The sequence below is a fragment of the Oreochromis aureus genome, linkage group 9 (genome assembly GCF_013358895.1).
Source record: "Oreochromis aureus strain Israel breed Guangdong linkage group 9, ZZ_aureus, whole genome shotgun sequence".
Classification (NCBI taxonomy): Eukaryota; Metazoa; Chordata; class Actinopteri; order Cichliformes; family Cichlidae; genus Oreochromis; species Oreochromis aureus.
In genome coordinates this window covers 34,226,646-34,253,181 of record NC_052950.1, presented here as the reverse complement: position 1 = coordinate 34,253,181, position 26,536 = coordinate 34,226,646, and the positions used below count along the sequence as shown (strand labels likewise).

The 26,536-nt window shown below is 42.0% G+C and overlaps 2 protein-coding genes across 3 annotated transcripts; both read right to left on the bottom strand.

The window, feature by feature from the left end:
* Window positions 1-2,108: 2,108 nt before the first annotated feature.
* On the bottom strand, window positions 2,109-8,945 carry lrrc34 (leucine rich repeat containing 34). The gene is made up of 10 exons (XM_031748774.2): window positions 8,753-8,945; window positions 5,397-5,503; window positions 5,207-5,271; window positions 5,032-5,118; window positions 4,661-4,789; window positions 4,489-4,584; window positions 4,264-4,418; window positions 4,025-4,180; window positions 3,047-3,173; window positions 2,109-2,962 (listed from the first exon to the last, which is right to left on the bottom strand). Exons 1-10 carry the CDS (start codon window positions 8,857-8,859, stop codon window positions 2,726-2,728), a joined length of 1,266 nt encoding a protein of 421 aa, XP_031604634.2. The 5' UTR covers window positions 8,860-8,945; the 3' UTR covers window positions 2,109-2,725.
* Window positions 8,946-11,668: 2,723 nt separating this feature from the next.
* On the bottom strand, window positions 11,669-24,081 carry mynn (myoneurin). Of its 2 annotated transcripts, none has more exons than XM_031748772.2 (9): window positions 24,049-24,081; window positions 23,384-23,458; window positions 21,592-21,865; window positions 18,766-19,742; window positions 16,854-17,013; window positions 15,113-15,291; window positions 14,926-15,018; window positions 14,473-14,598; window positions 11,669-13,420 (listed from the first exon to the last, which is right to left on the bottom strand). In XM_031748772.2, the coding sequence occupies exons 3-9, from the start codon at window positions 21,855-21,857 to the stop codon at window positions 12,972-12,974; spliced, it is 2,250 nt and encodes a 749-aa protein (XP_031604632.1). In that variant the 5' UTR covers window positions 21,858-21,865; window positions 23,384-23,458; window positions 24,049-24,081; the 3' UTR covers window positions 11,669-12,971. The 2 variants fall into 2 exon arrangements, with proteins under 2 accessions (XP_031604632.1, XP_039472909.1); XM_039616975.1 differs by having other exon boundaries at window positions 21,592-21,862; window positions 24,049-24,072.
* Between the last annotated feature and the right edge of the window lie 2,455 nt (window positions 24,082-26,536).

The window sequence follows — 26,536 nt, the reverse complement described above, 5'->3', positions numbered from 1 at the left end:
TCTGATGCCACCGCTCTAATGCACCTTGCGATTCAGGATGATAAGCAGAGGACACAACATGCTTGACACCTAGAGTGCTAGCCACTTGTTTGAATAACCTAGACTGAAAGTTTGAGCCCTGGTCAGTCTGTATGACCTTTGGCAGGCCAAACACTGAAAAAAAAAGGTTGTCAACGCCTTAACAACTGATTTTGCTGTAACTTTATGTGCACGGGACAGCCTCGGGAAACGGGTAGCTGCACACATGATCGTGAGAAGGTATTGCTTTCCTGATTTTGTTCTAGGTAGTGGACCCACACAGTCTACTATGACATGGTCAAATGGCTGATCCACTACAGGAATGGGACACAACGGAGCTGGGGGAATGACCTGATTAGGTTTACCTGCAATCTGACATACATGGCAACTGCGGCAAAATTTAGAAACATCACGCTTCATACCAGGCCAAAAGAAATGCTTTAATAGTAGCTGGTACGTTTTAGTGATGCCCAAGTGTCCTGACCACTGGCTTTCATGGGCAAGAGCCAGGATTTTCTGCCGGTACACAGAGGGCACGACAATCTGCTTGACTTTACTCCATTCTGCACCTGCTGCACCTGGTGGAGACCACTGACGCATTAGAACATCATGTTCTACAAAATAGGCTTGTTGCTCTTTATTGACTTGCTCAGCACTTACCGTACGTTTGAAACAGCTCTGCAGTGTTTCATCAGCTAATTGAGCTGCTGACAGCTGGTCTCTAGTCAAGGGCAGCGAAGAGACCTTTGGAAATGGATGCACGGATGCAAATATGTATATATACATATATGTATGTATGTGCGTGTATGTTTGCAGGTGTATGTATAACTTGTACATATCTTTCTTGTGTAAATGTAAACTTGTCTGTTATTGTGTAAATACTTACGCTATTGTGTACTCCACACACATGGAGAGATGCCAAACTGCCTCTCACTGTTCTTGTAACAGTGACAATAAAAAGCTATTCTATTCTGCTGATGCACACAGGTGTTCACAGACACAAACTACACCTTTCTTGGCTGCTACCTCAAAGCACACTGTGCACTGTCAATCTTACATGCTGCACAATAACATATAATTTAGTATCTACTGTTATCTACTGTTAGCTAGTTTATTGTGATGGTGTTGTATTTATTATGTTGCTCTTTTTTGTTTGTTTTCTCTTCTGTTTTTTTTCTTCTCCATACAGGTGATCCTGGTGTTTTGTTTGTTTTTCTTTTTTCTTCCCCCCTTTCTCACCATCTCGTCTCCCCTCTATTTTTCTTTCTCTCCCTCTCTCTCTTTCATTCTTTCTTTCTCCCTGTCCTATCCCCCAGTCATGTCTGTCCCGTCTGTAACAACCGAAAATAAAATAAAATAAAATAAATACATAATTATAATAAAGGTCAATCAAATGGACCAATATGGTAAAGCCATGATGATCCACTTGGTAAAGTAAATCCGCTAGGCATCTTTCTTGGCCTTCAGACAACAATTCTGATGGCTAAAGATCCAAACGGGACAGGCAAAAAAACAAACCCCCCCCCCAAAAAAGAATAAACATTAAATGAAAAATGCAAAAGCAGAACTTCCTGTTCACAAACAGTACTGAGATTTCCACAGTACAAAACAAATAACTATCGCAGTAAATTTAGTGCAGTGTGGATGATTTATGCTGTATTGCCGGGCACAAGTGTCCAGAAACTGTGATATGGATGGCTGTTGAGGTTCATTTGTGATCCTCTTTTTCATCTGTTATTGGTCACGGGTCAGCAGTCTGGGCCCAATCTGCCAGCTTACCCGTGGGAACGCGAAGGCGTTCTCATGCTAGCCAATAGATGTAATCCCTCCAGCGAGTCTGCTCTGGTCCTCCTACTGGTAGGACATGCCCAAAACACTCCTCCCAGCAGAAGCCTTTGTCAGATGCTTGAACCACAGAACTGGTTCCTTTGAATGTGGCAGAGCATCTCGAATTCACTCTGGTTGATCAAGCTGCTCACCCTACCTTTAAGAAAGAGCCCAGTTACCCTTCAGAGAAAACTCATTTTCATTGTTTTATATGTGATGTCATTGTTTTGGTCAGTACCCAGAGCTTGTAACCATAGGTGAAGTTAGGAACATAGATCAGCTACTGTCCCAGTATACCCTGGAGGTCGCCACCTGATGAAGCTCACACGAAGCCTGCAAAAAGGCAACCAAAGTGGAGACCCTCAACAACCTGCTATCGCTAGAATGTGTCCATAAAAACCAGAAACAGAATCTATGACAAAGAAAGAAGAGGTCTGACTTCTCCCCGGCTGTACAGGGACCTCATACTCCCCAAGGACCCTGACAGGATAACCATGTACACATGAATAGGACCCTATCCCTACTTTTATGGCAGAGCTGCATTGAACGAGCAACCTGACATGTTTTTTATGGACATGTAAAGTAGAGGGTTAACAATCTTTTGCTGTGAATGACTTCAGCACTCTTTAAGGCTTTTTAAGCATCAACAGAAACTCTGTTCATGTGCTAAAAAATATTAATATTCACAAAACAGATTTATTAAAATATAAAAATATTGCTTGCTGAGAAAGATCACACAACACATTGAACATTTCTCTTCTGCAACAAGCATGTCTGTTTATGGATGTAATTATTTCAGGAGGTCTAGTTGAAGTCAGTGTCTTAAAATATTAGAAATGACTGCCACTAATTGTGTTTGTGATGAACAAACAAAATACTTTCATAAACTTAAATCTTTGCAGTTTAAATAATCTTTTAGTTGTCCATGATGTGTGGTGGCATCAGGGCTTGCAGCAGTCTTTGTAGGCAAATCTGTACGGTTACAGTCGATGTTGTAAACATGTTTCCTCAAACTCTGGAAGACCTCAGCGAGGAACACGTGACCATCCACCTCACAGGGGCTTACATCTGTCTGTTCTGGATGCAGCCGGCCACTGGATATCAGCTCCTTGAAGGCCTGAAGCAGGGAGGGAGCGTGGATCTGTTAGAGGGGTGATGGGATGTTAGAGGAGAAGATGAAACAGACATCTGAGAGGTGTACCTGGCATACGGGCTCCTCCAGGTGGTTTCCCCAGATGTAGATGTGAGTCAGAGTCGAGCTGGATTTCACAGCCTGAGCCAACAACAGCAGACCCTCTGATGCGATGTTGTTTCTGCACACAGACAGCCTTGCACAGAGCGCAGGTTGGTGACAGCAGGTCAAGATTAAAGGATTAAAAAAGGATGAAGCTAAAACTGTTTACTTTACAAAGCTTTCTCTGTTTGCTGCTTTCCTCTTCACCTCTCTGGGCCTCTAAAATCTGGATATTTCATATCTGTAGTTTTTTCATAATCTTACGCTCTTCAGAATACTTAACCTTTTTTCTGTTTTCCTCAGTCCGAAAAATATATTGAAGCACATAAATTCAAAGATATTTGAACCCTTTGAATCATTACATTCATGGATCTTTTCTTCTCTTCACATTCAAATTCTTAAAGTTACGCAAAAATCAGGACAATTTAACTTTGTCCTTGTTAGATGCTGAAAAATCTCTAAGTAATAAAAATTGATAGGTTTTTTTCGGAGATTCTAAATCCCTGAAAGTAACTTTAAAAAAGACCCGATATAGTCCTTCTGTGTAAACTTTGTCTCAATGTAAAAAACAAACAATCAGGCTTCTGGTTCCTAAAGTCATTAAAATATCATTAAAATAAGCAGAAAACATGATTCTGTCTCTGCTGCAAACCTCCAAATGTATCAAAACTGGGCAACCTCTTTTCCAAAAATACAAAAATAACCATAGTAATTATAATAATGTGGCTATATTTTCCTCTCTAGTGATGTAAAAGTTACCTAACTGGATAAAATCTGTTCATTTCTGCTATCAGGGACCTAAAAATCCTTATTATAAGAGAAATTATTCCCATTTCCTGGTGTTTCGAGTCTCTAAAGTAAGCAAATGTGGTAAAGAATAGTCAGTGCTTATACACTGGACCAATCGAAGGGTGTGGGTGATTCTGGGGTTGATGCAGGACTCACTCTTTGAGGGTGCAGCACGGACAGGTGATGACTTTACTCAGGTACCCAGCTCCACCATCTCCAATCTGATTGGATGACAGATCTAAAATCTCCAGGGCCCTGTTCTGCTTCAGCATCATGGCGAGATGAAACGCACCGTCACGGGTCACACGGTTGCTACAGAAATCCAAGAAAGACAGATGTGTGGTATGAAGAGGAGGAAATGCGCCCTCTTGCTGGCTGCTCGACTCATTTCCTACCTGCACAGATCCAGGTAGCGCAGGCTGTGGTTCCGCCCCAGGCCTTCAGTGAGCTGCTCTATCCCAGTGTCGGTCATCCCCATCCTCCCCAGGTGGAGCTCCATCAGGCTGCTATTCACTGCCAGCATCTTAGAGCAGTGCACTGCCCACTCCTCCTGAGACACAAAGAGCTGGCTCAGATCAGTCTGCCTCCCACTGAGTTTTATACCTGGTGTGTGTTTGTACCTGATGGCTGAAGAGCAGCGGGCGGCTGATATCGACAGAGCAAAGAGCCTTGTTTTTCTTCAGCATGATGACGAGCGCTATAATACTGCTGGTGTCCTGTAGGGATCGAGAAAACTCTCAGAAACAGAATGATGTCAGCACCAAACCTTTTTAAAAACTGAAGCCCATCTACCAGGTCGCAGTCGGCCACTTCCAGCTCCTGCAGCGTGCAGTTCTCCTGCAGCATGCTGGCCAGTTCCAAACCTCCTCCTCTCCCAATCTTGTTACCTGACAGCCTGAGAGAGAGCAGGGTGCCGTTACCCTGTAGAGAGGTGGGGACGTGGCTTCCACATTAGAAACGTTGGAGCCGCATTAAAAGGAATGAAAATCCAACTGTAAATGAATTCTGCTAAAATCTAAAAGGATCTCATGAGTGAAGAGGAGTCTGGCCAGGATCTAAGTTCATTTTTGTTCATGGGCTACCGAAGTGGGGGGTTAAGCACCTAATTCCTAAGGGAAGAGTAAGAATAAACAGTTTATATGAGAACATATTAAGTGTTAAACCTGAAGGCTGCTGGCGAGGACTTGAGCCCCATTGGCCTGGATGTCGTTAAACATTAAATCCAAACAGCTCAGAGATGATTTCTCCTCCTGCTCAGAGAAAACAAACACGAAATACATCAAACATGAAACATTTTACTTACAGAAAATGATCCACCCATTGCATTTTGTTACCTACTTGCAGGAGCTTAGCAAGGTGTTCAACTCCTTCATTTTTTATGCTGTTGTACCTCAGATCAAGACCTGGTCTCACACACACACACACACACACACACACACACACACACACACACACACACACACACAGGTAGTTAAAGACAGTTAAACACACCTTGTCTGAGTCAGTTCACCTGAATCCGCCAGCTCACCTGTAACACACTCGTTATGTCGGAGACATTTACAGAGAGCGAGGACGTCGTCGTCACTGAGTCTCTGAACCTGTCTGACATTTCCTGGAAGTTTTAGGGTGAACTTCCTGCCACACAGACAAGTTTTCCACGCCAGCAGAGAATCAGTGTTTATATGGGAAATGCATTGGAAAAAACACACATCTTTAAAACAGGGGTGTCACAGTCAGTTTAGTTAACCAGCCATGTGAAGCCCAAATACATCTCTAAAAATCTTATATTTGAAATCTATCTATCTATCTATCTATCTATCTATCTATCTATACCAGGGGTCACTAACAGGCGGACCGGGGTCCGAGTCCGGACCCAGTCGCCATCCTATATGGACCCGGACCTATAGTTAACAAAATATTAAATTATATTTAATTTTGACGGGGCGATTCAATTTTAAGCGGTAACGTTACATTGTATTAGACCAGGGAACATACAAACCAATTGTGTGCGAGTTAAGCCACCCACGTGACACTACTTAGCCAATCACATCTGCGCATTCAAGGCGATCGCAACGCTGAGTGCAGACACAGACAGACAGAGGAAAGAGACGGTGAGAGGCGAATGACAAGCGAGACGATTAACGATACAGTGAGACAAGACGTGAGTGGGAGTCACAAGAGGTAAAACAACTATGGCGCTTTCAAAGAAGAGAAAAGTAGACACCGAAAATAGAACTTTCAAGACTGAATGGACTGACGCATATATGTTCATTCTTCCGGCCGCAAGCAGCAAACCAGTGTGTCTCATATGTTCAGAAACTGTGGCACTGATTAAAAGTGGCAATGTCAAACGCCACTATGAGACAAAGCACAAAGCCTTTGAACAATCATACCCACCCAAGTCTGAACTCAGGTCCCAGAAAATTAGCAGTCTCAGAGCCCAATATGATCAAGCCACAAGGATCTTAACCAGTTCTTTCACCGCCCAACAACGTGCTCATGAATGTTCCCTCAGAGTTGCTTGGATTTTAGGTCAACACAAAAAGCCCTTTGCAGATGCAGGTGTTGTCAAAGAGTGCATGAGTGCAGTAGCAGAAACATTACTTGAGGGTAAACAAAAAGAAGAGCTTTGTGACAAAATAAAGCAAATACCTATGTCAGCATCAACAGCCACAAAGAGAAGTGAAATATTAGCTCAGGATGTGCTATCCCAGCTGGAAGAAGCTATTCATAAGACACCATGTGTAGGCTTGGCTATAGATGAGTCCACTGATGTGTCTGACAATGCTCAGCTGTTAGTTTATGTAAGGTTCTTCAACAATGATAAGAAAGAGTTCTGTGAAGACCTGCTAGGTGTAACTTCCCTTCACAGCACTACAAGAGGAGAGGATATTTACCTGGCCATTAAGGAAATGTTAACAAAGCGAGGAATAGAGCCAAACCAAGTGGTTTCAGTAACCACAGATGGAGCCCCTGCTATGATGGGGAGAGAGAAAGGAGCTGTAGCAAGAATGAAACAGGACAATCCTGAGCTAATCTCTTACCATTGCATTATTCATCAGTCTGTCTTATGCTCCACCCTGTCAGATGAGTATGCTGAGGTGATGAAAACAATGATGAAAATGATAAATTTTCTCAGGGCATCTTCTTCTTGTCAGCATCGCATGCTCAGGGAATTTCTCAGAGAAGTTGATGCACACGCTGATGATCTTCTGCTTCACAACAATGTGAGATGGCTTAGCAAAGGAAGGGCATTGGAGCGATTTTGGTCCATCAGAAGTGAAGTAGCAGCTTTCTTGGAAGAGCTGGAAAGTCAGAAAGCAACAAACTTTTCTCTCTTTTTAAATGATGGGAAAAGCATGGATATTGTGGCCTTTTTGGTTGACATCACTTCACACCTGAATGAACTGAATTTGAAGCTGCAGGGGAAGGACAATTCAATTTGTGAACTGATGACAGCTGTCCGCTCCTTTCAGAGGAAACTTGAAGTGTTCAAAGAAGACCTGCAAGGAGACTATGCACACTTCCCAACAGTGAAGGAACAGGCTCAGGGACAGAGAGATGTGTCCTCTTTTGTTGACTTTGTTGATAAGCTGATTGAAAACTTCAGCAAACGTTTTGATAGCTTCAGCTTTGGACAGCAGCTCACCATGTTCATAAAGAACCCATTTCTCATCACTGATGTCAGAGAGTTCTCAAAGGAAGTCACACAGCACTTCAAGTGGGCAAATGCTGGGCCTCTTCAAATGCAACTGGTTGATCTCCAAGCAGATGTGGCCCTGAAAGAGCAGTTTGGAAGAACTGAACCTGCCACTTTCTGGCTCCAAATGGTCTCTGAGACAGCTTTCCCAAATCTGAGGAAAGTAGCTCTGTACATCTTGACCATGTTTGGCTCCACATACAGCTGTGAGGCAGCTTTCTCCACAATGAACATAATAAAAACTAAATATCGTTCCAGGCTCACCAATGAGCACCTACACATGTGTATGAGAATGGCCCTGACACCATTCCAGCCCAGATTTAAAATCCTAGTAGAGCAAACTAAAGCTCAATTCTCTCACTGAACAACAGAAAGTGGGGAAGTGGAATATAAGGGGGTGAAAGAAATAGAAACTGTAAAATTGTTAAAATGTTTTGATGTTATCTGTTGAAAATTTATTGAGACTGTTAAGTCGAGATGTAAAAGGTAAAGAAAAAGGGAAACTCAAGCTGCTGCTATTTTTTTTCTGAAATTAAGCACTTTGTTTTAAGATGCACAATTTAGCCATTTTATTTATTTTCTCTAATTCATTTAAAACAGCAGCCCTATATCTAATATAGGCCTACTGTGTGTTTCAGTGCTAACAATAAATTTTGTTGAAATGTTTTTAACTTGTATTTTCATTGATTTGACAGTCTATTGTTCATACGTTCAGATATTAATTTAAAAAAAAAAAGGCTGCTTCTCTATCACAATCATAACGTAAGTTAGACATTATGATGTCCCGGACCTCTGCTTGAGGAGATTTTCTCCAACTGGACCTCCTCAAATTTTAGTTTAATACCCCTGATCTATACATACGTATACGTACGTCTATACATACGTGTATATATATATATATGTACATATTATTTTCACAACATTTAACCAGGTAACTGGTCAAGCATTTTTTTAACCACGTGATTATTTTCATACTGGGTGTGCTTAGTATGAAATATGAAACACTTCATGGGGAGTAAGTGGTAATAAAATAATTCTAAAAAGTGCCAAGTGAGTGAGTGAATTTACTAAGAGATTTAAATGTGTTTAAGTCCACAGTAGTATTAATCGGTAACGTTAACCCACTAAAATCTTCACTTTTGGTGCCCTAAAGTTACATTGGAGTTTAAAGTTTAATCGCTTACCCCGTTAACGGCGTCTTCTTTAATGACTGCAAAACGTACGGATTCACTTTTATCTTTCTCTCAGCGCACACGGCTTTATAAAGCTCTGACATGCTTTGGGCAGCCATCACTAGATACTGTTTGAGTTGCTATGGCAACACGAGGGACGGCAGCCGCGGAGGTACAAACAAGTAACGGGAGGGAAATTTTAACGTAAGGTGGATTTTTGACATGAACGTTAATATATTAAAGAAATACAATAAATGAACGTGTAGGTTTGCGTCTCAGTAACCAATTACAGTATGTAACAAAAAAAAAAGGTTATGGGTGAATGTGAGTGGAATTAAAAGAAAAAAACTTCAGCTTTTGAGTTTAAAATCATAAAAATAATAGAAAATCAAAAGAAAAAGTGGCTAATTAACAAGAAATAAACATTATAAGAGAAAATAATATTTCCAATTTATTAGTTTCAATTTTAAATTCAGGAGAACACAAATTCAAATTTAAGAGAAACTAAACGTTTTAAGATGAAATATCAATGGCAAAACATTTAATTACAGCTTTTTTATTTATGATCAGTTAGTGAAATGTAAAAGAAAATAAATTGTTTTAGGAAACAAAATGGATGCATTTACAAGAAACAAATCAATAAAAGTCAATAGTCAAAAAGAATTGTGAAACAAATTTTGAGCTTTAGTCTATTTTTTGTATTTTAAAATACGAAATATATTGTGATAAAACTTTTAAAAAATCAATCCTTTAAAGGATTGTCCTCCGTTTGTCTTTAAGTCAGTGTTCTGTGGTTTTTAAGACGCTACATGAAATATTTTAAAATCATCACTGAATATAAGAGTTGGGAGTTCGCCTTGTAATCGGAAGGTTGCCGGTTCGAGACCCGGCTTGGACAAGACACTTCACCCGTTGCCTACTGGTGGTGGTCAGAGGGCCCGGTGGCGCCAGTGTCCAGCAGCCTCGCCTCTGTCAGTGCGCCCCAGGGTGGCTGTGGCTACAATGTAGCTGCCATCACCAGTGTGTGAATGGGTGGATGACAGGTTGTGTAAAGCGCTTTGGGGTCCTTAGGGACTAGAAAGCGCTATACAAATACAGGCCATTTACCATAATGTAAAATCTAAATTATTTGCATTATTTTGCTAGACAGTATTTTTGAGCAATTCCAGTTATTTCCTCACTCCTAAAATACTTTTAATTGATCGGACACTTGTGTTATTTATATATTACCAATCATAAGTATAACATTTATTTATGACAAGAAGCTGCTGTTCCTTAAATAGTATCCACTGAGTTCTAGACACTTTGCTCAGTAACTGTGTTTTATTGCAATGTGGATGCTTTCAGAACATACTGATTATATTATAAATCAAATTACATCCTCTAAACAGATGGTTCTGCTTGAGAAAAACAACAAAAATCAAAACATCTGCAGTGACATAAAGAACAAAAAAGTAAAAATGTCATAATAAACTGACAAACAGCAGTCCGATTGTCCCTTTTTTGTCGGTCTTTATTTTCCTGCTGCTGTTGTACATTTTTCATACAGTAGTGAACTTGTATATGTAATTCACAAATTTTTACAAGTAATGCAGACAATTTTACCTAAAACAAAAAAACCAAATAAAATAAACAAACAGCTACGGTCATGTTAATAGAAATGCATTTTTCACTCTTTCACACTGAAACAACTGATTTACTTAAAAAAGAAAAAAGAAGAATAAAAAGAGGCTCTATTACATCAATGAAGCCACCATTATCACATGTCACTGCAGGGTGGAACATTTATTGCTTGATAAATAAAGATGTTACATCTTATGATACCAAAGCTCCTATTCACTACGCTAACTATTAAAATGGAGTTGTACTGTATCAGAGTTATTCTTTACAAGCGTTACTCCATCAAACAAAAGGAAGCTGTAATAGAAAAAACAAACAAAAAACTGCAGCCACACCATCCACGTCGGAGAAAATGTTGTGTGAGGTTAGAGGACTTTAAAGGTACTTTTTGTAAAAAAAGAAAAAGAAACAAAAAGTGTAATGCAAACGTTCACCACCAGGAGGTGGTGTTTCACCAGGAAGCACAGTTATCCGCCCCAAACAGCGCCACCTTCTTCTGTGTAAGTATAAAATGATATCTGATCAGACCTCTAGCTTATCTAAAGTTTCTGTTCGCTTTATAAAAACACTACACAGTCTTTTAGCTACCAAACGAGCCAGGTCAGTGTGACAGAGAGGACTATACTGACTCACTGCTCCACCTTGTGGTCCAAAGTGGTATTACAGGAGTACGGCTCATCCTTGCTTTAGCTGACATCTCTGCCACAAAATACAAAGATGCTGATTTCCATCCGTCTGTGTATCCAGATCACTGTTGTGGGGTCTGCAGTCTAAGAAGACCTTCCTCTTCCAGCCACTTAATCCAGCAGACAGGCCTGAAACACCTCGCTAAAGGAGGACTCTGAACTACCTTAACTGACTCCTCCTACCCTGAGCTAATCGCCCTCTCTCTAATGGAGATCCCAGAAATCCATAGGAGGAAACTCCTTTTTTCATTGCTGCTTATATCCTTGAACTCATTCTTCTGGTCAGATATACAATAATTCACGCTCACAGTAACCCAAAACGCTCGTCTTTGGACTCATCTTCACACAACGGGCTGTTTTTACAAAAAGCACCTTTAAGCGGTTTGAAGCAGGTCAGTCGATGTGAATCAAAGCTTCACTTTCTACAGCAGAAGAAAATGTAGAATCAGTTTCTTTTTTCACACACTTCACCATTAAGCTGGGAAGTGAAACGAGGAACTTGGATCAGAACGTTAGACATCTGAACAACAGTAAATTTTACAGATCTGCTGACTGGGCTTTTTTCCCCCCTCCCTTCCCTCCTGATTCTGACATCTGCTGATTGAAAAGACAGCACAAGTAATCAAACTGGTCATCTTTATGTGTACAGCTGGTTAATGCTTGGAGAAAACTGGTTACATCTGGTAAACCCAAACAGTGGATTTTACAAGAAGAATGTAGTTTAACTGTGACTCCAACAGTTAGCAGGTTTAAGCACAACAGCATGAAATCATCAGTGCTGATCATGAACGTCACTGCTGAACACAAAGAGAGAATCTTATTGGGATTCTGCAGGTTATAATAATTTGATTCTGCCTTTTATTGCCACTCATTCCTCTTCTCTGCCAAGGAAACAAAAATCTTCATTAGAAAAATAACTGATCTGTTTTTAGCCTCTTTCAGATCTCCTCACACTGCATCTTGTTTGCCATGTGACCCGTGTTCTCTTTGAGGAGCTGTAAATCGTCCTGCTAGATCATGACTTTCATTTCACTTCTAATAAAAATATGGGCATTTTTAAAAGGATGACTGGGTCAGGTTTTATTCTTATAGTTTTGACCAGTAAACCAACTCAACTGAAGCCACGCTGCTTCTTTAAGGGTTTATGTTTTGGGTTTTTTATAGCTTCATTTGATGCTTTTTGCATCAGTGTTAATTTAGTGGAAACGCTCGTCTTGGTTGTTCATCTGTAAATATTTTAGAATCTACTGCTAAAGTAATTTTGACAATAAACCAAATTACAGACCATGAGCTGTGAATCTGATCATCTGTTTCTCATACGTCACAATTTAAAAAAAATACTGGAAAGTTTTTTTTAATTGCAAAATATTAAATGTGTGCATGCCAGCGCATCGTTTTTGTACAAACTGTGGTAACCACATCACACGTTTCCAGTTTCAGCCTCTGAAATGCAGAACTTAGTGCTTTTCTCCATTTTAAGTCACAGAGAGCTGAAAGTCTTTGGGTTTTGGGATGTATGGAAGACAAAAAAAGACTTCTGAGGATGCTACTTGAGACTTTTTTGACAAATAATAATCACATAATGCGATTAATGTATTTAAAAAGTCTGCAAACGCTCCAATGACTGTCTGTCCTAATGGATTTAACTGAATGTGGTGACATATAGTTTAGATTATATTTTGCTGTTTGTCGTCCAAAATACTTTGTCTAACCTTGATGTTAGTTTCTAACCCGACTGCTTGCATTTCCTGTTTGTACCACAGGTAGAAATGATGGTCAAAACTATGAAAATAAAGCCCGAGTTGGACCAAATTGTCTTGTATTGTAGATTTTTTTTTAATCCTGAACATGAGCACTGACTTTATCCCAATCAGCGAGTGACTGTTCAAAATTGAAGTTTAGTTCTGATCAGTGTTATTCAGGCCTCACTGTTGAGGGGGCATGTTGTCCATGTTATCCACCGTCTTGATGATGACAATCTGCTCCAGCGTCTGTGCGGGTGAAGGCGGCGGCCGCAGCTGCTCCACCAGCGCGTGCAGCGTGTCCGAGTTGATGGTCTGCTCCTGATCGGCGTCGAAGGTCACCTGCTCTGCGGTGGTGAGAGGGGGGTGTGTGGGCTCTGCCTTGAAGTCCTGGATGATGGCGGCGGCGTCCGTGTCGCTGTCAGCAGTCACGCTGGTGGCGGTCGTGGTTGTAGCAGAGTCAGTGGTGGTGGCATCAGAGGAAACCGCGGCGGGGTCAGTGGCTTTAGGGTTGGGAGTGGCCGGTTCAGGGTTGGCCGGCTCGCACTCAGGGATGGAGCCCAAACCTTTGTTCTCCTGGGAGAGCTTGCTCTGGACGAAGGCCACGGGATGGCTGGTGGACAGCAGGACCACTGCTCAAAGACACAAAACCCAGTCAGACAGTCACTGCTGAAAGTATTCAGAGCAGCCAGAAGATAACATGGAAACAACACCGTTTTACTGCCTGTTCTTTAGAAGGCCTAAAAGTAGAATTGGGAGCTTTGCTGTTGTGCTTTTAAGGCAGCAGCAGCACTGCACACTTGTTAAAGGCAGATCCAACACTCCCATGTTAAGCTTGAGTTAGAGTCCTGGCTCACAACACTGTCTGACTTTGAGCTTGTGCTCTGGTGTGTCTGCTTTACTTTGTCATCACCAGTGGACTGGACTTTGAGCTAATAAATCTGGAACACCCACTTAAAAAAACAAAAACAAACTTGTCTGTTGTCACAGTTCAAGTAATTCTGATCATCTACACTGGCAGATTATCAACTATTGCTCATTTTCAATCAATAATACTATTACATTTTCACTGGGATCACAGCTCAACCTCAAACTCTCCACTGACTCTACATAATTGTTGTCATCTGAAGTCTGCCACATCGGTTTAAAGATAGAGAGTAACCCCACATATCTGAAGTTTACAGGCACAGACAGCTAATGTGATGTAACATCTCCAGAAACTAGCGTCTTTAATGTGTTGACTGGTCAGCACCCCCCCACCCTTTTTTTTTTTATAACCAAAACACTGAATTCACTTCCTCTATTACGCACTTCCTCTGTTGCCAGAGAGGAAGTTTCTGCTGCTGGACTAAGTGGTGCCTCTGCAGGTAGCCTGCACACTGCAAAGCGCTCAATGGGATGCTTACAGGCTGCAGCATCCTGCTTTATTGCACAGGACATGGACACTTCAAACAGCTAATGCTAACCAGGATACTGATGCACATGTAAACACAGTGATTGGCTTCTAGCCTCAGGGCTGAATCATGCAGTGACACTGAGGGGTGGTTTTTCTGACTGAAGCTGCAAAAAGATCTACTGATTTTGACTCTAACACATCCCAAAACACTTTCAGGGGTCTTATTCAATTAAACTTTAACAGAACTTTAAGACACAGTGGATTTTAATAAACAGGCTGACAGCTCACCGGCTCGGGCTCTCTCCTTGTGTTGCCGAACTTCGTCGGCGTGAGCTTTGTCCTGGTGTTTGATCATGTTCTTCACGCTGGCAAATCTGTTTCCACAGAGCAGGCACTGCACGCCGCTGTTCCCCTCTGCAAACAACGCGAGAACTCATTTAAATTAAGTTTCTGAGTTATAAAGAGAAAACTCTCAGCTCCACACAGTTTCTGACCAATCAGGGTATAAACTGTGTGGAGCTCAGAGCTTTCTCTTTATAACTCTCTTCATTACTTTCCACACCCGTTTGAGGCACATTTTTTAAAGAGTTTCATTATGTCAATAAAGCACATTTTAGGTTATGAGCTCTCCTGAAAGACAGCTGCAGTTAGCAGTAGGATCCTGGTGTGAAACTGGTGACTTTCAGTCCCATCTAACCACTCTTTAAATGTTTGGTGTAACAAACAAAGCTTTAAACTCACCTGGGTGAAGTCGCCGCATGTGTTTCTTCAGTTCAGAGGATGTGACAAATTTGGCGTCGCATTTAGGCTGCGAACATTTGTACGGAGTCTCGCCTGAAACGCACAGAAATACAGAAAAATGTCTGTAAAGTCTATTTGCCCAGTGCGGCAGGAAACCAGAGCAGCCTTTCATTTGCACGTCTCTCACCAGTGTGTTTTCGTGTGTGGGCAATGAGAGAGGAAGACACAGAGAAGGACATGCCACACAGGTCGCACTGGTACGGTTTCTCCCCAGTGTGTCGTCGCTTGTGGTACGTCAGCGTGCTGGACTGAGCGAACGCCTGGCCGCAGATGTCACAGACGTACGGTTTCTCCCCGCTGTGCAGTCTGTGGGAAACGTGTTAAAATTCAACTTTATTTATAGAGCAACAACTCACAACAACAAGTGCTTAAAAAAGTCACAGGTGAGAACCACGTAATCACCTTCACATGTGTCCAACCCAGCAACCACATTTTTCTGCAGTGGCCCTCAGACCAGCAGAACTGTTACTATAGAAACTACTGGGTAGTTTAACCTACAATAACATGTCTTATTAGTTCTGCCACTCGTAAACACCCTTGTGTGTGCGAGAGCACAATAAAGATCTTTAACTACCGTATTTATGGGACCATAAGGCGCACGGTATTATAAGGCGCACTGTCGACAAACGGGTCTGTGTTCATACATTAGGCGCACCACATTATAAAGCGCATTAAACGAAACAAAACAGTCAGATAAGTCAAACTTTACTCAACTCATTCCTCTTGCTTCCTCCACTTCCGTACCATTAATTCATTAATGTTTAATTCTCTGGTAGCTGCTCTATAAACACTGGAACAACAGTATATGTTATTCCAGTGTTTTTCTAATTTTTGCTATGTAACTTTGCACTGTCCACTTTCTGCTGTAACAAATTTCCCCACGTGTGAGACTAATAAAGGTTATCTCATCTTACATTAATGACTAACCTCATATTGTGGCTGGATTATCTCAGTTGTTCTCCCCTACTGAAGTTTGGTCCGTTTACAGCAATTTTCCATGCGATTGCATTTGTCAAAAAAACCATTGGGAACTTTTATCAAGTGGAAAAAGGTTAACGTTCATTCTCCAGGTTCACTGTGTTATGCTTTGGTATGCTAACATAGCGGTGTCGCTAGCGATCAATAGCACAGCATTATATACCAGCTAGCCCAACTTCAGTAATCTTACAAACATCGCTATTGTGTACTTTTCTCTCTACATTCATGTTGGAAGTGATAGCAGAGCTGTACATTTTATTTTTTTCCAAAAATCTCTCAGTCAGAACATGATATCTTGTTTAGGTAACTAGCGAGCTAACTTCCTGCTAACTTCTAACTCCGTTTAATTTAATAAATTCTGTTTTCATGGATGCCTGATGTTAAACTTAATTGTTACACCTGGTAAAGCAGCAACGCAGATCATTTTATTAAAGATGAAAGAATTTACACAGTGTTTGTTTGGGACCTGATGCAGACGGAGATTTGGACCCAGATTACTATGAGCCGTGAGGCTCCTGACTGCGGTAGCCATAACGCTCAGACAATTCATCAAGCCGTGCGGCTTCGTAGCTTAGCAAAGTCCTACTAAAACATTTTTTGACAGATTTTTGAGCGCCGTGTACCACATAGAAGGTCAGTAAACACAGCCAGAATTCATAGATAAGGAGCAGCAGATTATAAGGCGCACTGCCGATTTTTCAGAAAATTAAAGGATTTTAAGTGCGCTTTATAGTGCGGAAAATACGGTAGTTCCTCGGTAGAAGCAGACCAGCAGCTGACTTGTTATGTCAGTCATATGTAACAAAAGGAAGGCTTAAGTGAAGGTGAGTTGCATGCAGATACGCAGGCTCTTGGCCCTCCTGGCCTCAGCTCCTTCCACACTGACGTACCTGATGTGTATTTTATAATTGGACGAGGTAGCAAACTTGAAGCCGCAGCGCTCACAGGTGTACGGCTTCTCCTCGCCGTGGTGCATTCGGCGGTGAGCGACCAGCTGGCACTTCTGAGCGAAACACTTGTCACAATCGGCACAATTGAACGGCTTCTCGCCTGCAACAGAGAAACAAGGAGGACGCTTGTTATACGTGTGTTACATTATATCTGCCTGCTGATGGGTTAAAAGGTTTTCCACTTATCTGGTGACAGACACAGGTCTTCACGTTCACGTTGCACATACTTTCATTTTAACTCAAAGGTCTGCTGAGTAATACGATGCATTTCTGTTCCAAACTTAGACTCATGCTTGTGCTCAACATCCTATGTTTGTCTTCCTGCCTCCGGAGCTTGTTTTTGCAGCTCAGGAAGCAGAAAGTATAGGACAGCTCTGTGACACAGAGGAAGGATTCTGCTGCAGAGGACGTGCAAACATCTTATGCATTTAAATGTCACAGAAAAGCAGTTTTACATGTTTAATACGTGTAAGAAACTTTTCTTCTGTTTATCAAGCTGATTTCAACCAAAGTTTACACTGAAATTATGAATAAAACCAGCACACAAGCATCAACGCTCGAAGTCAGGTGACAGGAAATAACAGGGAATTGATTAGAAACAATGCAGCAGGGTTACAGACTGTATATAAATGATGGAAGAAGTCCTGTTTCCAAAGCAAACATAACGCTGTTGGAAGTAAGACTACAAAGTAGCATCTGAACCCAGAAACTCATCAGGAGATGTTTCGACTGTAAAGGCATCAACGGTTCAAAAGTTTTTGCAACTTTTTCTTTTAAAATTACTGCAACTCTTGAGCCATTTGTACAATTGAAAAATTTTAATGGTGTCTGAAAGCAGTGAGATTTTGTTTTATTTTGCAAAAAACCCAAACCAAAAAACCTTTCACTGATTAGGGGTTAAAGGGTTAATGAGGTTATAAATCAAAGTAACCAAAGTTTGATTGCTGGCTGCAATGAGCCTTGCTGGTAGGGCTGCACGATTTTGCATAAAATGAGATCACGATTCTCTCACGATTTTCTTTTCCAATATAAATATTTATTGCACTTATTAACTGCACATCAGCTTCGTAACAGTTGAGACTGAACATAAAAACAATAAATGAACATAAATGTCTCACATTTTGTCGTTGCCGCAAAATGTTGAACTGCTTGTAATTCCGTCTCCACCGTTGCTCGACACTGCGTGTATAGAGCAGGTAGTGCAACATTTGAAAAATAGTTGTGGGACGGCACTGTGTAGCGTTTGTCTAGGGTGTTGATCATTTTCCTAAATCCCTCGTTTCACAGTGTTGATGGGAGCCATATCTTTAGACAGGTGATAAGTGATAGCCTCCGTAATTTCTTTGTGCCTGCGGGAGTTCGACGGGTATGGGGAAGCGCTGTATAAGGTTCCCGTTATTGATGTGGTTGACCGGGACGAATTTTCTCCTGTCACTTTCTTGGCCTTTACAGCTTCGTCATCTCTCACGTGCTCTCCGTTGTTTTTTCCCTGCCAATTTTAGCAACCAGCTGGCTTCTGTATCACGTGGTATAAGGCTCCGCCCTTGTCATTTGTTGAGCAGGAAGAGTGAGCGCTTGTTTTCATGCAGATTATGTCCCGGATCAAAATGCGGTACAATCGTCATCTTTCTTTTTTTTTTCTTCTTTTTTTAAAATCGTTGTCATTTGGAAATGAGATCGCACATAAGTATGAATTGAGATCGCGATTTTCTAACGATTAATTGTGCAGCCCTATTTGCTGGTGTATTTTCTTGTCTTTATACACTTGATTATAAATGAAAAGGTGTGTAGCAGCCTCACATCTTCACGAACCCAGTAACAAAAAACACGTGACTCTCAGTGCTGAGCTCACCTGTGTGTATGCGCAGGTGTGTTTTCAGCTGCGTGGCCTGCCTGAAGGTTTTGGAGCAGAAGATGCAGGCGAACGGCTTCAGCCCCTTGTGGATCTTCTCGTGGCGGCGCAGGCTGCTCACATCTTTAAACAGTTTGTTGCACTCTGTGCACGACAGCGACATCTCGCCCAGAGCCAGCGCATCCATCTCCCCGATCTCACCCTCTTCCACTCCCTCCCCCACCTCCTCCTCCGTGCCTCCGCTGTCATCCCTTGCCTCCTCCTCCTCCTCCTCCTCATCGGTCTGTCCCCTGTTTCGGCCCCTCCCTCTCCCGCGGCCTCTCCCTCTCCCGCGGCCTCGCCCTCTCCTCCCCTCTCCGGTGCTCAGCCTCGCCCTCTTCATCCCAGGCTCCTCCTCCTCTTCTTCCCCCTGTGAGGGGCTCCAGTCTGCTGAGGTGTCTCCAAAGTCCTTCACGCTCGTATCAGAGTCATCCAAATAGAGTTCTTGACTTTTTAAGCTCCCTCTTCCTCTTCCTCTTCCTCTCCCCCTGCCCCTGCCTCTCCCTCGCCCTCTCCCTCTATAGCTGTAGATTTTGGGCGTGCCGTCAGCAGAGCTGCTCGCCTCCATCTGCTCGTCGCCAAAACTTTTAGGCTTTCTACCTCTCCTCCCGCCCCCTACTCTCCCGGTGCTCCTCGGCGTGCTTGGGGTGTACTCTTCATCGTCTTCCACAAACATATCTCTGCCCTCATCATCCTGCTCTCTGCTGCCCTTACCTTCGTCCTCCCATTCCCCCTTAACAGAGACTATGGATAGTGGGACTGGGGAGTTGGGGGTGCTTGGGGAGGCGGGGCTGGGAGGCGAGAGACCCGTCTCTTTATCTGCCTCTGACTGTGACGTTTCGCCGAGTTCAGACCAGTGAGGGAACTCCTCCAGATATTTCGTGGCTTCGGTCATTCCTAAGAAGATGGCTGCTCGCCGTACGGCTGCTTGTCGGGTGCTGAAACCAGAAAGAAAAACATTTTACTCACCAAAGTACCAACTCAAAATTCAGTTCACAAGGGTCCCACGCCTACGACCTTCTCATAATCTAACATCATGTGGACTGATTTCTACATGCATGTTTTCTCCGTGCTTGCTGGATTGCACTGCATACATTTCCCCAGGAGAGTCTCACATGAGAGAGTCTCTTGATCTCAAGAGTTTCACTTCCTGATTAAATAACAGCTTAGGCCAATCAAATAATGTTCATTCATAGCTCCTGTGGAGCATTAGCCAATGAAATCACGCTAAAAAGATATCCTTAGAAACTAAAGTGGCTGCTTGTGCAGTATGTCACTAAAATGTTGGAGAAGTTGATCACTCCAGAGAATAATCGGTGGGGAACTCCAGGCTTCAAGGGCTGGTGTCCTGCAGGTTTTAGATATCACTCAGGGTCAACACACCTGAGTCAAATGATTAGTTCATTTTCAGAGCTCTAAAGAACCTTAAGACATGTTGAGGAGGTCATTTAAATCAGCTGTGTGGGATCAAGGACACACCTAAAACCCGCAGGACACCAGCCCTCGAGGCTTGGAGTTCCCCACCTCTGTTGTACATAAACCTAAAACACTTGCCTTGTGAGTTATTGTTTGTTGTTGTTATGGCAACAGCACCACCAAACACAGCTAGTCAACGTCAGGTATGAATACCTTAAAGGGGCGTCCGCAGAGCAAGTATCTAACAGTGCCATGGCAACCAGTGACCGCAAGAAGTCAGTCCGGAGTGAAAAATTGGTCAATTTAGAGGCAACTGGTTGAAACAATTACTGATGAGAGTGAGGGATATGGACATCTGACACAGGACAAGGCGATAATGCAGCAGAGTGCTACTCAGCAACAAGACCCTGAAACAGCTGACCGACCATCAGCGACAAACTGATGACCAACGCATCGCTTTCTGTGTGGACGCCCCTGCCTGGAGTCCACTAATCACCAACATCATCAAACAAGTGGCTCAAGGCAAAACTCAAACTATGCGCTGCGCTTAATCAAGCAGTTTGCCTGTACAAGCAGGTGAGCTAACGTTAGCTAACACATATGGTCAAAAGGAGTGACTGCAGGAAAAAACTACAGTCAACATTAGCAGGGCAGACAACATCATGGGGATGGTTTGGTCTTCTGAGCAACATTAACCAAAATAGGATCTCTGCTCAAATGACCAAACTGCAAACAATATCACTTAGCAAAACTCTCCTAGCTAACAAAGCAACATCCTGTCTTGAAGAAGCTACTTTCAGTGCTTGATTCAAAACAGATCTCCACAGCGTGTAGCACCACACGTTTGATTTTGTAAACCTTTCATAAATACATTTTTGTGTCCTCCTGAGATCTTTGGCTTGTTGGCGAACATGTAAGCTACCATACTACGAAGCCGCCATCTAGATTTGCAGCGATGAAGAAGTCTTCAACGCTACAAAACAACCAAGAACTTATTCACACAGCTAGCAGGCTAACTGTATCTTGTGTGCTAACTTTAACTCTGTACTGTCTGAAAAGCTATTTAGCTAGCTTTCTTAATTAAAAAAACAAAACAAAACCTTAATGAGCTAATGTGAGCCACAACACCAACTAATAATAAGCACATTTTAGCCATCAGTAAATCACATAGAGGCACAAAGCAAAGATGTCTCACTAACATTTACTTTCTATAACTTGTATGTATCTGACGTTGGCTTCATCACATCCAAGTCTACTTTGCTGTCATTCTGTTCATATGTTGTACACTCAGGTTGTTGGGTATACAGAATGTAGAACTGTACAGGATAACCGTGATCTGGCTGATGCTAGCTTCTAAACCATCACGCTTACCTGCTGAGGTTCATGTGTCCCGTGTAGACGAACTCCAGAAGCTTCTCCAGCGAGTACCGGCTGACCTTGTCGGGGTCCAAAGTCGTGATCTCTTCCCCCTTTTCAGCATGGGAGGAGAAATACTCGCTGAATGCAGCGAGGATGTTACGGTGAGCCCTGAACTCCACGTCCTTCACCATTATGGTGATGTCACACAGAAAGTCCATCTCCCGCTGCTGGTGCAGGCGCTGCAGGAGCAGCTTCCCATGGTTGAAGACATGCGCCATCACTGCTGCTGGAAAACAGGCGAGGGGATCCTCATCACTAACGCAACTTTGTATGAAGGGAGATGTTTTTCTTGTGTTTGAGCCACTGAGCTCCAGGAGTGATGTAAACAAATTACTGCTGCCACAACACTTTTATCCAGAGTTTTTTCTGCACTAAAAATACCTTTAACCCATTTTGGCATCATTTACTCAATTATTATAAACACTCAGAATGGACTGATCTTGTGGAGTCAACCATGAAAAGCCTGATTATTTTATAGCTTTACATGAAGCAAGCCTTGGTACGGTGGGTGGGAGTGGCTTCTGTGTCTTAAATACCTATATCAGGGCTTTATCCTCTCTGTGACATCAAGCAGGTCAAAGAGGGAAAAAAAGCTGTTGCTTGTAAATATAAATCATTTTTTTGAATCATTAGACCTTAGAGATTGACTGAATAGTATTTACTACCTGTTTGAGGCCTTGAATTATTCTCATACACCTGAGAACATCGAGGGACGACTTCAGTAAGGCTAGATTTTATATTAGCTCATCCACTCGTAGCATACAGGAAAAAAAGCTAGAAAAAAACCCCCTCTTCTAATAATATCACATTTATGCTCACTGGGGAAAGAAAAAAAAGCTTTAAGTCTTCAAAAACATCAGATTCTTCTACTACAGAGGACACAAGCTTTTCCAGCACTGATGACACCAGAAAACTGATGGATTGCAGCCAGAGATAAACCTGAGGTTACCTCTCTAACTTAATCCTGCTTCATACGACAGGCATCTGCTAACAGAGCCACAGGCGTGACTTTGACACAATATTTATTTGAACAATTTTACATATTAGCCCCTTTGATCAGTAATAATCAGCACTGTTCCTGAGATAAGTCAGACTGATCAAATTCTACCTGAGAGTTTCTTTTATATAAGGAACATGTCTACATTATGACCAAAAAGCGGTCTCCTTGGCTGAACAGCAGAAAATTAATCATGTGTTTTTTAGATTACGGTAATGTCCTGTTTACTGGCTTAGATAAATCTGAGCGATATAACAACAACAAAAATAAATAAATAAATAAAAAAACAAAAACCAATGACCAGACTATTAACGAGTTCTATTAAGCAAGTTCACACTTTTTCTATTTTATACTCTTTACAGAAGCCCCCAGTAGACTTACGATTCATTTTAATGTTAAATTTCAATTATATAGTAATGTATTTATTCCTAGTTTTGTGTGTACAGTATTTTGTGACTGCTTGTCTGTGAAAAGCACTTCTATAAATAAGCTTTAATTTAATATCTACCTGTGTGAGGCCTTGAATTATTCTAACACGACTAAACACATCCAAAGAGCCACAAACACCTCATAAACGTAATAAACCTCCCCTGTAGGTTTATACTAATGACTCACCTGCTGGAAATCCAGTGTAATGTTTCTAATATTTTTAATAATTGTGCAAAATCTAAATAATATCACAAAAAAACCGTCAAAGCACAGATTTCTCGTGGATTTGTAAAACTTGATAACAGAGTGAAAACTTACTGTGAGTAGTGTGTCAGAGCTGCTGAAGAGTCACAGCTTCGCCTCCTCTTTGCTCTCGGTTTGTAGATTTCTCTCCTGTTAATGACAAAGAGAGTGAGAACGAACCGCGGTGCATATTAAGCGTCTAATTAACAGCTCAAAATCTAAATACGGGCTTGTGGACGTCTAACATCTGAATAAAAGCTTGTGGACAGGTATAATGCTCTGAATCTACAGCCTTGGCAGGTGAGATGAAGAAACAGTTTTGGAAAATAAAAGCTCCCGCCCGCTTCCTGAGCAGGCCTCGGGCTGAGGCTAAGGCTAACAGCGGTGTCGCCGTTGGGTTCAATTTACTCCTGCTCGCCGTTTAGGTTTCTGCGCAGACTTATCTGCACTTTGGGTGAAGTAGAAGCCTCCAAACAGGAGAGCAAGGCCCACGGGTGTTTAACCACAGCGGATCATTCACGAAGCAGAAGCTAACTGTTTTCGTAGTGGTAAAAAGCGCGCAAAACATTGTGCTCTTATTTCGAAGGTTTGTACCGGCGGCGCCGACGTAAGCGGCCACAAAAAGCTGCACATGCTTATTTTAGCGATAGCTAATGCCCATACGTCTCGAGCTGCAATAAGCAAATTGCGTAAATACGCGATTTTACCCCACAACAAAGTAAATAAAAGCAGAAAAGTACCTTCTAATATCCGCGATCTTCAGCCATAATCCACGTGACATCGAAGTTCTCGCGAGACGACGATATTGATCAAAGAGACTATGGGTTCGGTCAGGATAGACACCGTCGCTCCCTGACAAAGGACGACAGTTGGGGAGGGTTACTATCGTTAATATGGGATTAATAGCAAAAAATAAAAGATTTCATTTCATTTATATTTAACCCTTTAATGTCTAGAATAAAAATATACACATACGAAGCTAATAAGTAAAAGTTGCCCAGAAAATAAGGCGTTTTTTAAGCGACACTGATTTTGAGATGTTCAAAAGTGCCGTTGTTGGCTGATATTTATAAATAGCATAGCTGTATTACCAAGTAGACTGTAGGCTATTTATCTGTCAACAGTCATGCAATTTAGCACGTGTATTTTTATATTTCATATTATATCAGTACTATTATATCGTAGTACTAGCAATAATAATATGCAAGAATAATATTTAATACTATATTCTCCTTTTTCCAGCTTTACTTACAACACAAGCAAGAAATTATTTTATGTGCAGCCTATATATGACTCAACTATATGTACATTCAAGAGTAAAATGTAGTTTTTATCATGTTTTAATTTTGGATTTTAAATATAAGTTCAGATGTGTACAGCCCAAAAAGGGAAACATTTTAATCTAAACGGTCGACCAAGGAACACAGGAGGAAATAACCATAAATAAGGAATTAAAACTGAACATACTGATTTTTTTCATATAAAATATGTCTAAAATAATTTATGTTTCTATAATGGACTCTCAATATAATAATATGGGTTTTTTTTCTTGATAAAAAAAATAGCTTTAATGCTTGAATGTCAGAGAAATCCAGTGTGATGGCTCAAAAATGTGAATTCAGTTTGTTTCAGAATGAGACATATAGATGTGTACAACAGAACCAAAACAACACGTACAGCATGTTTTGATACAGGAGCAGATATGGTAGAGGCTTTATGTACTGACACTGTGTGAGTGATTTAAGTGTTCAGTAGAGTGATGTCCTGTGGAAAGAAACTGCACAGATGCCTGCTTGTTTTGGCGTACAGTGCTCTGTAGCGCCTACCAGAGGGAAGAGTTGGAACAGGTTGTGTCTAAGTTGTGATGGGTCTGTAGTGATGTTGCCTGCTAGTTTCATTGCCCTGGCTTTGTACAAATCATGAATCAAGGGCAAGTCGGCAGCAATGATTCTTTTGCAGTCCTGACTGTCTGTTGTTGTCTGCTCTTGTCCTGTTTGCCGGCTGATCCAAACCATACACCGATGGACGAGCAGAGAACAGACTGGATTATTGCAGAGTAGAACTGGACCAACATCTCCTGAGCTGGAGCAGGAAGTGCATCCTCTGCTGGGCCTTTTTGATGAGTGTCCATACTGGGTGGGCACTTCAGGTTCCTGGGAGATTATGGATCCCAGAAAAATGAAGGTTTCACAGCAGTGCTGCTGAGGAAGGGAAGGGGAGATAATGGAGAGGGGCTCCTCCTGAAGTCATCTCTGCGGTTTTGAGTGTAATCAGCTCTTGTTATTCTGACTGCACCACAGAGCCAGCTGTGCAACCCCACATCTGTATGCAGACTCATCACTATCCTTGATGTGTTCAGTGACTTAACAATTTTGACAGATGGGTCTTCTGAGGTGTCATCATTTGTGTAGAGGGAGAAGACCTATTGCAGCATAATAAGGGAATCCTTCCTTATGCTGCAATAGTTGTAGGCTGCTGGGAGATTCCCATGATGCACTGGGTGTTTCTCCTTATTCACCCTTCTCACTATGTGTTAATAGACCTCTCTGCATTGAGTCATATATGTTATTAATCTCTGGCTCTCTTCCACAGCATGTCTTTTATCCTATCTTCCTCTTTTATCCCAAACGGCCGCCCCTCCCTGAGCCTGGTCCTGCTCGAGGTTTATTCCTGTTAAAAGGAAGTTTTTCCTTCCCACTATTACCAAAGCGATTGCTCATAAGGGGTCATATGATTGTTGGGGTTTTCTCTGCTTTATTGTAGGGTCTACATTACATTATAAAGCATCTTAAAGGCAACTGTTGTTGTGATTTGGTGCTTCTCCCCGGCCTCACCTGCTGCTTCTTGTCTTTCAGAAAGTTTGTGATCCACTGACAGACGGAGGCTGGGACAGTGAGCTGAGTGAGTTTGGAGCGGAGGACTCCAGGACATGTAACAGGGCAGTCGAGGGGTTGCAGTGTTGAAGTGCAGTGCTATGTTGACATCATCAGCCACTGAGCTGTTTGACCAGTAGGTAAACTAAAGGAGTGGAGCAGGGGACATGTGATGTCTTGCAGGTAGGTCAACATCAATCTCTCAAAGTATTTCATGACTACAGACGTGAGGGGCACAGGCCTGTAGTCATTTAACCCAGTGATAGAGGGTTCCTGGAGGACTGGGAAAATTGTGGATTGTTTGAAACAGTAGGGGCCTTCACATAGCTCCAGGGATCTGTTGAAGATCAGTGTG

Excerpts from the sequence above, each read along its gene's own strand:
- mynn (XM_031748772.2), bottom strand. The coding sequence starts at position 21,857 with ATGGCGCATGTCTTCAACCATGGGAAGCTGCTCCTGCAGCGCCTGCAC. Across the intron at positions 19,743-21,591 it reads GGACACATGAACCTCAGCAG|CACCCGACAAGCAGCCGTAC; the intron begins GTAAGCGTGATG and ends TTCTGGTTTCAG. Across the intron at positions 15,292-16,853 it reads AATTATAAAATACACATCAG|ACTGCACAGCGGGGAGAAAC; the intron begins GTACGTCAGTGT and ends CGTTTCCCACAG.
- lrrc34 (XM_031748774.2), bottom strand. The coding sequence starts at position 8,859 with ATGGCTGCCCAAAGCATGTCAGAGCTTTATAAAGCCGTGTGCGCTGAG. Across the intron at positions 3,174-4,024 it reads CCGTGCTGCACCCTCAAAGA|GCTGTCTGTGTGCAGAAACA; the intron begins GTGAGTCCTGCA and ends GCTCTGTGCAAG. Across the intron at positions 2,963-3,046 it reads TGGAGGAGCCCGTATGCCAG|GCCTTCAAGGAGCTGATATC; the intron begins GTACACCTCTCA and ends TCCCTGCTTCAG.